This window comes from Neltuma alba, unplaced genomic scaffold (genome assembly GCF_004799145.2).
Source record: "Neltuma alba isolate B1F8T4 unplaced genomic scaffold, ASM479914v2 tig00005722_pilon, whole genome shotgun sequence".
Taxonomy (NCBI): Eukaryota; Viridiplantae; Streptophyta; class Magnoliopsida; order Fabales; family Fabaceae; genus Neltuma; species Neltuma alba.
In genome coordinates this window covers 228,312-239,364 of record NW_021634207.1, presented here as the reverse complement: position 1 = coordinate 239,364, position 11,053 = coordinate 228,312, and the positions used below count along the sequence as shown (strand labels likewise).

At 37.8% G+C, this 11,053-nt stretch overlaps 2 protein-coding genes across 4 annotated transcripts; both read right to left on the bottom strand.

Moving 5' to 3' along the window:
* Positions 1–16: 16 nt before the first annotated feature.
* On the bottom strand, positions 17–3,519 carry LOC114748484 (UDP-glycosyltransferase 76B1). Its single transcript, XM_028936905.1, has 2 exons — positions 3,005–3,519; positions 17–1,236 (listed from the first exon to the last, which is right to left on the bottom strand). Exons 1-2 carry the CDS (start codon positions 3,477–3,479, stop codon positions 317–319), a joined length of 1,395 nt encoding a protein of 464 aa, XP_028792738.1. The 5' UTR covers positions 3,480–3,519; the 3' UTR covers positions 17–316.
* A 941-nt stretch (positions 3,520–4,460) lies between these two features.
* LOC114748489 (protein GUCD1) lies at positions 4,461–10,966 on the bottom strand. Of its 3 annotated transcripts, none has more exons than XM_028936914.1 (10): positions 10,783–10,963; positions 9,669–9,873; positions 9,111–9,235; positions 8,775–8,886; positions 8,341–8,415; positions 7,652–7,740; positions 7,336–7,397; positions 6,431–6,503; positions 6,015–6,090; positions 4,461–5,011 (listed from the first exon to the last, which is right to left on the bottom strand). In XM_028936914.1, the coding sequence occupies exons 2-10, from the start codon at positions 9,828–9,830 to the stop codon at positions 4,937–4,939; spliced, it is 849 nt and encodes a 282-aa protein (XP_028792747.1). In that variant the 5' UTR covers positions 9,831–9,873; positions 10,783–10,963; the 3' UTR covers positions 4,461–4,936. The 3 variants fall into 3 exon arrangements, with proteins under 3 accessions (XP_028792747.1, XP_028792750.1, XP_028792751.1); XM_028936917.1 differs by having other exon boundaries at positions 9,669–9,864; XM_028936918.1 differs by lacking the exon at positions 4,461–5,011 and adding an exon at positions 5,461–5,770 and having other exon boundaries at positions 10,783–10,966.
* Positions 10,967–11,053: the final 87 nt, after the last annotated feature.

The following is an 11,053-nucleotide window of genomic DNA, read 5'->3' as shown; positions in this document are numbered from 1 at the left end:
CTCGTCTCTCTACAAGTTCAGGACAAAGAAACAAACTACTGCTTATTTACTCATCAATTTGGATACAATCATTGTTAAAGGAAGCTGGTTGATTTCCAACGTGTTCCACTTCCTCAGAACGCCAGATGATTATACACTGATACACTCCATTTCAAGCCGAAGTAATAAATCAACAAGCATCAAGCATACATATTTTAAGATATGTCCCATGAGGAAGACATTCAAATTATTTTTTCCCTCCCAGTACAGCCTGTAGTGAATTGAGTTCATTGCAGTGTAATCAGCGAGTTTAGAGAGAGAGAGAGAGAGAGATGTTTCACTCTCTCTTCTCACTGGGATGGGTCTGTCTTCTAGATGAAAAGATGTGAGTGATTAAGCGATCCAGGGAACGACGAGAGGAGCCTCCTTGTTGTAGACACAGATCTGCCTTCTCCTTCAACTGTAAGGCTCTCTCCCTGATAGCCTTCCCTTCGTCCTCCACCATTATTCTTTGAATGGCCTGCTCCACCTCTCCTCTCTGAAGCTCATTCGGTAATTGAATCCCAACCTTCCAAACATCACTCACATATTTGGCGTTCACCTTTTGGTCTGCAAAGCATGGCATGCAGATCATGGGAACCCCTTCACATACGCTCTCCAAGGTTGAGTTCCACCCATTATGAGTCCAAAATGCTCCCACTGCCGGGTGACTCAACACCTGTCCCTGTGGCGCCCACTTCACCACGTGGCCCCTTCCTCCCAAGCTCTCTATGAACCCATCCGGCAAGGGCTCAAGCCATTGAGAGCCCGGCACCAAGCCCGGTCGAAGCACCCACAGAAATGCCTGCTTGCTGTTGGCTAAGCCCCAAGCCATCTCCACCAGCTGCGTCTGGGTTATTGCAGCAATACTGCCGAAGCTGACATAAACAACGGAGTTGGGTTCCTGTGTGTCTAACCAGGGGATGCAACTCTCATCGGGGGTCATCAAGGCGGTAGAAGCAAGCGAGCCTGAAGTCAAGTGCTTGTGGAAGGGGCCAATTGGGTAGATGGGTATGGAAAATTCAAGCGTGAGCTTTTCCAGTGCATATGATTCCAACTCTTCAAATGTGTTCCAAATCACTCCCGACGACAACTTGAGTTCATCCACCATGCGACAAACAAATTCATAAAATGCCTCCGGATCTTTTGTCTCTATCTTTGGAAGGTCTTTCACTTTTAGCGGCGGAAGCTCTGCCACCGCTTCTTCGCCTCTAGACTCTGAATACACAACACAAGCACATTTGGAATCTTCATCAGACAAACGATTTTCAGTTGCAATTTCAGAAGCATAATCATATCGTCGGCACCCAAACTAGCATTTTGCCCCATTCAATACACATTAGTAGTCTTTGAAAATAATAAATCATTTACACAAATAGCCATTTTGTCGGGTAAAATAAAAAGAACAATGGGACTACTGGTGTCCGAACTATTTGTTGTTTTCATGTATTAAACTTTACACATTTATTCAGTCCAATGACTCAATAAACCTAAGTATCTAATAGCTGCAATTATATTTGACATAATTATTCAAAAACTTAAAAACAATATCCGTTCATACCCATATATGTGATAACTTCAAATGTTTAACTTTGATATGTAAAATTATGATTTTGTGATTCTTTATCAACAATCTCTCTTTCTAAAAATTAAAGAAAAAATTACTATCCTAGTCCCGATAATTTTATCTTGTTTAAAACTCAATTCCTCATAGTATCAAAAAAAAAACTCAATTCCTCAATATAACTCACAGTCATTTAAAATTTTTGTATTTCTAACTCGTTTAAATCTCAATTTCTAATCTTTTCATTATCTATAACTTTAGTCCTTATTGTCCTCAATCCATCTCATATTTAGCATATCAAAATATGCCATATCAGAGCATAAATCAGCTTGAGGAAAAGAAGGGGGGGAGCGCTTATAAAAATGTTTTAGATAGTCGAAGCCACATCCACAAGGATTTTCCTCGTCAAAATCACGGACCCAAATCAGAAATTACTTGTTCTCATTTACTTCCACAGTGGCGCCTTCTACTCCCCATATCATATCATCACAATTACCCCAACTCCATTAGTTCTCGGGTGAACGTCAACGGCTTCTCTGTCGATTACCTAAGGGCGTCGGAGCACCCAGTGCCGACAGGCCATCATGGACTGCCATGAAATCAAATGGGTCGCTTCCCATTTCGGCGGCAAGAGCCCGGCGAGTGGCTAAAGCATCAACCCATTTTGGGAAAGGTGTACTGGGGCCAACGATCCGTTGATCCACCCACAGATTCAGCCGCATTGTTTCTTTCATCAAATAGGACTAATCAAGTTTCTTTTCTTATTCATGGCTTTCATTGTTAGCCTGTTTGGGTTTTAATACTTGAATATAATACAAACAAAAAGACAAAGGGAAAGAATGGCTGAGACTTGCAATGGAAAAAGAGGACAGGGACAACATAAATGGAGAAAAGATTAGGGATAAAAAGTTGCATAATAAATCTTCAAAACAAAAAAAGTGAATTTTAAGCGGGTTAAAATTAAAGGGATAAAAAAATTAATTTTCTCAAAATTAAATGACAGCACAATTTTAATCATTGAAAGGGATAAAATGCGAAACGCTCATCTACAAAATATGGTTAGGGAGAGAAGCGTGATTGAAACAATTAGATATGTAATGAAAATGACATTTGTAAACACAATTAATTCTTTTTTTTTTTCCCAGCGGTGTAACCGACAGGGCCAACTGCTGGTAAACGAGGAAAAAAAGAAGGAGCCCCGCCCCCGGGGGGGGGGGGGGGGATGAGACTTGAGAGCCAATAAGACAGCAAAATATTGGAATTGCATGAGGCCCCAATCTATATATCAAATATCAAGCATTATGGGAATAGATAGAGATCAGATAACAGGAAGATTGATAAACCCGGTGGAAACATATTTCATCAGAGAAAAGCGAAGGTTATCATTAAATGCGAAAGGGAAAAGGAGGCAGGAGGACGCACCCTCAATAGGAAGGTAACCTCTGCTTCTCAAAAGGGGGAACAGAGAGAATACCAGAAAGGAAGAGGCGCCGCCAGTGCGCAAGACAAGACGAGGGAGATGGAGAGAGTCGCAAACAGATCGAGTGAAATGAAGGGCGGCATCGGAGATCAAGCAAGCGATAGGGTCGAGAGAGGGATCGGATAACAAATGAGACAAGCAGCGAGAGAGAGGATGGGCGCATCTGAGGTTGATGAGGTTGGTGAGGTGAAGAGGATCGGAAGTAGAGGCTTCGGACTGGGATAATTCATCGGAGAAGGGAACGAAGGTGAAGTGAGGATAGGCAGAAGGGTTGGGGGAGTTGAAGAGGGTGTGGCTGATGATGATGGAGAAGCCACTGCAGTAGAGGATGTTGGCAAGCTCCAGCAAGGGCGCGATGTGTCCCTGTAGTGGCGAAGGGATTAGAACCAGGGAAAGGCCTTTGCGCTCTCGCTCCATTTCTCAAGCCTCGTCTTTTCCTTTGCCACATAACTATCACTGCTAAATAAGAGTTAAGACCCGCAAAAGCGTAAACCACAGTCTGCTCAAATTTCTTCCTCCTTCATTTTTTCAACGGCCGACACATACTTGGATAGTTCGATTTCTCTTTCGCTTTCAAAATGATTTAGCCGTCTATAGGATAAATAAATATACAGAGAAGTTTATCTTATTTTATACAAAAATAATTTTAACAGGTATTTTTGAACACATCCAAACACCTTTTTAGATTTATAATTAAAGTTAAATGAAATAGAAAGAGGCTGGAAACGGGCTTCAAGCCTTCAAGTAGGTCTTATTCCTTTATATATGATTGCAGGTAATCATAAATCTGAACTACTACCATTTTAGTTGAGTGTTTTTTTTTGGTGTGTAGAAATGTTAATTTATTAGAAGAAATATTTTAGGAAAATATAAACAAGTAAACAACCGCGAAGACCCGAACACCATGCAGAATATGGATCTTATACATACGAGAAGTCCGTTAATAATGATGAGATAGAATGAAATGATGAGTCAAGTAAGACAAACTTGGTTTCTTTAAAATAAATTATATTAGAAAATCTACCACGAGCCTGATCTGTAATCACACGAAAGCCGCCCTTGAATGCGATGCATTGCACCTGATTTAATTTGACACATTCTGGTTTAATTGGGGGACTTATTAATTTTTTAAAATATTAATTCTTTTAACTGTCTCCTAATTCTATCCATTCCTTTCTCAATCTTTCTAAGAATAGGGGCGGCGGGTTGGGTGGGGGGGGGGGGAGTTTGATGAATGACGGTGATGACGCAGTGAAGCATTTGAGGCGAAAGGATAGCCATCATGTCACCCCAAAAAAATGAAAGAGGGATAGCCACATAATGACTCTTACGCCCATGCGACGAATAAACGAATAATAGTGATTGAAAGATTCATAAATGGCGCGTGATAAGCAAGGATTCGCAGCAGAAATCTTTAAATAAAATGGCAATCTGGTCAAGAAATCCTGAACTAAATATTCCAGGAGGAGCCAAGTAGTTTCCTTTTACAACATTACATGGCTTGTTTATATCTGCTCCTAATAATAAGTGGTTACAACTTACAAATACTTTCATACCGAGCCAAAACTCTCATAACATACTTACATCATAAATCACAATTAAAAAACTGCTCTTGAAAGCTCCAATGACAGTTCCAAGTAAGTCCCCAGTCTCCTCACATGTTTTTGAGAAAGAATACAAGCTCCACATAGCATGAGAATAAATCAGCTGCTACACTGTTGAGTATAAATGTTGCCTATCTACATAAGGCATGCAGCCCGAAATGACGCATTTGATGTGGCTTATACTTTCCCTTCTAGCACCTATTATAAACAACGAATGCGTCGCATATTCATGAGATTGGCGAGACCATTGCATCGGAGGGAAGAAGAATTTCACGGATCAGTGTTCACATCAATGGGAAGAACCGCAGAAGGTTGACGTCGGCATCTGCTCTTCTCCAAAGATATCTGAGTGGCCACCCAAGAAAATTACAATTATAACACTGAACAACATCAACTAAATCACGTAAAAGTTGTCAACATCTGCTGGAAAAATGAAACACGAAACACCTGAGACACCCATACAAGCAGCAAATCATGACTTACACAAAGCTTATACTACCTCCTGTCCTTACTATAAGAGCTAGTTAACTAATTTAAGTAGATTAAGAAAGTTAGTTAAATTAGTCATTTGTATTAAATAGATATTGTCTTTGTTAGAATACCCATACTAATCATATTTATTAGCTATAACTACCATTTCATGAAACCTTTAACATGAGCAATTACTACAAGGACTATCTTGAAAAAAAAAATAAATACGAGAGACAAAGTAAATTAAGATATTATATTTAGAATCAAATTAAATGTCATACTAATTCTCATATTAAGGACCGGAGGTAGTATCCAAGATAAAGTGAATGGAGAGCAGCCCACAGATCCTTTTGAAGTCCAAAATGAAGATGATGAAATTTGCATTACTACAGCATCTGACATTGTATTCAAAGTCTAGCATAGCACAAGATAAAGGATCGATTGAGTTTTCGAAGTTAAAAATCAAAATAACAGAAACTACAAGCAAACAACTCGGAGTTACAGTTGGGAACACTTTAGTTTCGTTACAGAGGAGTAACTTGGGATTTTCCTCCTGCTCATTCCCGTTTCAAACTATTTCTCGGAATGCATGATGCCCCATCTGGCATCCACAAAAGAGGGATTTCCATCCCACTGTACAAAAATCAACGCATGTGATATTTATTTATCACTATTCAACCGAAACAGTATTTTTTTTACTACTTTTTTCCCATCAAGATTCAAGATGGGATGCAAGAGACATTTCTCGTCTACAAAATTATTTCTTTCATCCCATTCAATTCTGCGCACAAAACAGGCCTATGATGTTTCACGAATAGAATGGAGAGAACTAGTGTGTAAAAAATGACAAGGTATATGATCCGGTTCATTTACTTATCAAAAGAAGATCCTCATCTGTACCAAAGGCTTTGCGAGCTTCTTCCAAGGACTTTGAAGGTATCCTCTTGTGTTTCCTGCACGAAGTTTGGGGAAAAATTGAATTTATATATTCATAAAATTGGCCAAACAACTCGTTGGTATGGATGAGTGGATGACAAATTGACGATCATAAAAAGTGACTAATCGTTGAGTATCATTCATTCACCTAAGTGCTGCTAGGTAATAAGACGCTAAATAAATCATATCTTGCAAATTTAACAATAAATTATTCCATATTGACAATAATTTTCAAGGAGTCTGTAACCCGATGACAGAGATATCATCATGATCAAGTCTTATTATAGAAAGATAAATTCTAGTATCTAAGTGAAAGAAAAATATTCTCTGGTCAGCAGAAGAGGGAGAAGGTGGTACTTAGAACTGGCAGGATCTCTAATCTCAAACATATCTGCTCCAGCATCATAGCCACATATCAACACATAGTGACCTGTCAAAGGCAATCGTCTCCTTAGGAATGGATTAGTTTCATAATGATCTCATCTATCTTTAGAACCGAACAAACTTCTCTTAAAAGCAGAATATACACAAATTTCCTTCAAATTATTTTGAAACCGCAGATACTTCTCATTTGTTTTAAAGGGAGGTTTTTGTATATTTTAAAAATAGAGTGGAAGTATGTATAATTTGAGGGCGGGAAAAAACTCAACGGATTTATCCTCATATAATATGTCTTAGAGGAGGTTTATTAAGGTTCTAAAGAAAGAGGGCAAGTTATTTATTTAACAAAATTTAAAGATAGTTTGAATTGATCTTGAAAGTAGACAAGAGGACTGTCAAATTTCAACAAATTCAGGAAAGGTTTTTGTAATTTACTTAATCCCATATATTTTATACATACTTCATAACAACCACAATATGAATACCATAGGCGTTCACTAAATATGATACTCCTCCGGTCTTTAATATAAGACCCATGTAACTAATTTGATTAGATTAAAGAAGTTAGGTAAGTTAGTTAATTATAAGAAAAGTGACACATTTTTCCTAAAACACCATAATCATCTTTCTTAATACCCCATCTCTTTCTTCTACTTGATTATGGTTGAGAAAGTATTCATAGGGGTAATTTAGAGAAAATTGATAAATATAAGAAATGGGTTTTATATTTAGGACCAAAACCAATTCAAAAATTGGGTCCTATATTAAGGACCGGAGGAGTATTATGTACACATGGAGGGAGTGTGTAAACAATATCTTCAATGTAAAAGAATACAATTTAAAATACTTTAAAATAACAAAACCAATAGAGTGGTGGTAACCTGTGTATCCAGAGCTGTCGCAGAAGATAGCTGGGACTTGAACATCATCTTCCCACACACAACTAAAACAAAAAAACTATAAAAGCGTGTAAGAATATTCCATTACCAAAGAAAATGGCATGACTACAGAAAAATGAACAAGATATAGGAGGACTTTATATTGCATGGTGGAGTAAAATTTTGTAACAGCAAAGGATATCAATGAACTGTCATGGTCAACCCCAGGTGCTATCTGAACTTGCAATAACACTATGAGCATAGTCGTGCAGATTATGTGTCCAAGCCAATGCGAAAGAGGGCGGAAAAGAAACTGTACCTCAATTTGTTGTGGTCAACTAATGCAATAGCAATATATGTCCCAGACAATATTAGACTAGAAATCTCTTCTCCTCTAACTGATCTACACTGCAAAAGATGAAATGCTTTGTTAAAGAAAATAAATTTATTAGCATATTCAAATTAATAAAGCTTGAGATCAATACCATAATTCGTGGGATTAATTGGTGTTTATCAGATTTATGTTATTTCCTTCTTTTAATTTTCTGTTACTTATGTCGTATCTTGCATCTTGGGATATTTGTAGATCTAGTGTTTTCTTTTCTCATCGATTCTATCATTAGGTTTGTATATATGTCCTCGTAATATGAAATATAACAGACTATGCTTGAGAAGCAATTGTGCTCTCCTCATTTTTCATATAATTTTAGACAGCAAACATGGCCACCCAGTGAACATAAAATTCTGCTAGTCAGTTTCTTCAAATTCCCATAAATATGCTGGAAATTATTAATGTTGTAGTAAAAGTGCAACCCATTTCATTCCTCTTAATTATGATCCATCAAGATAAGAGTACCAAGAGCAACACTTATTCACAAGAGGAGTGGCAATTGAAAGAAAAAAAAAATGATCTGATGCTATTTTACTTCTTCTTCAATAATCGACTATATCAAAACTTATGGCCCAAAAATTTGATGCTACGGGGAAGTCCAGAAAGAAACACCCTACCTGTATGTTGATTCCAGCCCCCACGGCTTTCTGAAATAGCTTATCAACTCTCTCCAGATCATTAGGTAATTGCTCCTGTACAATATTGAAAACACAATCATTTTACATTATTGCAAATAAATTGATAATGTGTTGAATTTATGCCAAAAGCATGAAATGAAATTAAAACATTACAAATTATATAGCTTGATAGTGTGTATGAGACAATAGGATGAAGGGAAATTGGATTTCTCTTCTGGATACCACATTATCAAAAGGTAGGCAAGATGGCATATTCTAACCAAATACCATTTAGTTGTGCACATCAAAAGAATGTACTCTTGAATACTATTATGACACCAATATACCTCAACCACTTTCCAACCTTTCTCAAATGGGAGCGCATGAAAAAACAATAAAGAGCTTGTGAATGTTTTATGACGACAATGAGTTACCTTGTAAAATGATTCGACACAATAGTTTGGATTTGCACCAAAAGTTACTGTGAAGTAGCAAAAGCAGACAGAGAACTTCTGTAGCAGATACGCCAAATCAACAGTCCAAATGCTGAACGATAGCCAGGAATGAGATAAATCAGAAGTCAATTCCATATTTTTATTTTAAATTGAAGTCAATTACACATTTACAAAAAGCCAACAACTTCAATTAAGTGATGACTTAAAGGCAAATGAGTAGAACTTAATGAACCAGATCACAAGCATTTTCTTTGATCTTCAAGCATCTCACATAACATGGTAGCTAAGAGTTCTGAGGCTGTTTAGAAGAAAAACCTGGTAGTGCGGCATAGTTCAGCCAGTTCTTGAATATTGCAATTGTCGACACCAATGGTTTTCAAAACCATCAATACACAAGCAAGACCGCAATCCCATGTGTATGATTGGTTTATGTGAGGTACCTATAAGCATGATAGTGATAAAACATGTTTAGGATATAATAGATAAAGAGAGAAAATTTGCAATTTACTGTACAAACCAAACACTGAATTCATTCACTTTAACTGTCTGGAAATTAACCCATTCAAACTTTCAACATTTGGAAAATAACCCATTCCATTGAAATTTGACAAAGATTAAAACGCTCTAAAATCTAAAATCAAGAGAAATTTACCCTGAAACACATTTGTTCAATTTGCTAATTTAATTAATCTGATTTCCTTTCCTTCTTTTGCTTCTTAGTGAAGGAAAGGGGTTAATTGCCACGTTTGAAAATTCAAGGGGCTCGCTGCCAAAATCGACAAGGGGTCATTTGCACAGTACCAAAGCAGAAAGGGGTTATTTTCATGCTAAACTGAATAGAAAGCTACCATCCAAACATCAGATGATACTTACTTCAGCGAATCGTGAGCGGGGTAAGGCAGGAGGATGACAAACTTTGTTACTCGTTGGCTGTTGAAACAGGTAGGGATCTATTGCACCTGACATATCTCCTTTTAGTTGCTTTTCATCTTCTGTTTTAAAATTTTTGCTGAATATAGAGTACAAGGGCCACATCGATGACCAGATTGATTCACAGTTTATATGCTACCTGCAGCAGCTTTGGCAGAAAATTATTAGAAGTCAAAGATAGGCATTTTCTGTTTATCTAATCGGTCTTCAGTTTCTAGAGCCTCTGCAAGGCCATGACACAGAGAAAGTGGGAATCAGGTATTTATGTTCCTTAAAGGTAAATGAAACAAACAAGCTTGGTCAATTTGTGGCCTCGATTTTGATGTAAACTCTAGAATGTCTAGGATGAAAAGCCTTTGACAGTTGACATTGAGTGGAGGGTAATTCCACTGAACTAAGACAAGGCCAGTATCACAAATAAATGAAACCTTTTACAGTAAAGTGAAAATATAAGACGTGTAGGAAAAAAAAGCAGGTTAAAATAAATTTGTAGAAGGATAACACTAGTTTACATAGAAAACGAAAACGCAACGCTGAATCACATTTACTGCAGATAAAATGAGTTATAGCTCTGGAAACACGATAAATTGCAGTGCTCGGATCACCATAACAGAGACAAAAGGAATTCTCAATACGAGTTGCTTTCCTTTTGTTTTGGGTTTTCAACCAAAAAAAAAAAATTCAAACCAAGGCAGCTAGGAAATGATCAAGACAAAAGAGAAATCGATCAATTTTTTAACATTCCAACGAGAACACAACAACAAAGCCCAAAGCTTTACGTCCAAAAGTTCAAATTTAACAACTGATATCATGGTTCGGTGAACTAAACCCCTCCCCCTCTCCCCCCACCCGACACCCAAAAAAAAAAAAAGGAGGAAGAAGAAGAAGAAGAGAGCCATTATTGGAATCAAAAGAATCCACACTATCAACTGAATCTACGGTCTACATCCAATTCAAAGAAAGTCAAGGTATTGGGAATCACAAGGGCAGAAAAGGGGGGCGAACAAGAATCGAGAAGGACGAACAGGAAAGAAAATCGGAGATATTTATTACATACCAGAGGGAGGGAGAGTTGTTGTTAAGTAGACGCTTGTCGCGGGCAGGGGAAGACAGGCTCCGCAGTTAGCTTGGGGCCTTTTTCTGTCCTCTTAATTTTACCTTCTTATTTGATGTGCGTTGACTACTATTTTCGATCATTTGCCAATTGCCACCTCGCCGGGCGGCGTTCATCTGCCCACCCCCGCCATTTAATTAAGACAAAGAAAGAGTGATATTTAGAAGTGATTGAGTGCCCTCCCGAAGGCGGTTGCGAGCTGCGAATCATTCAT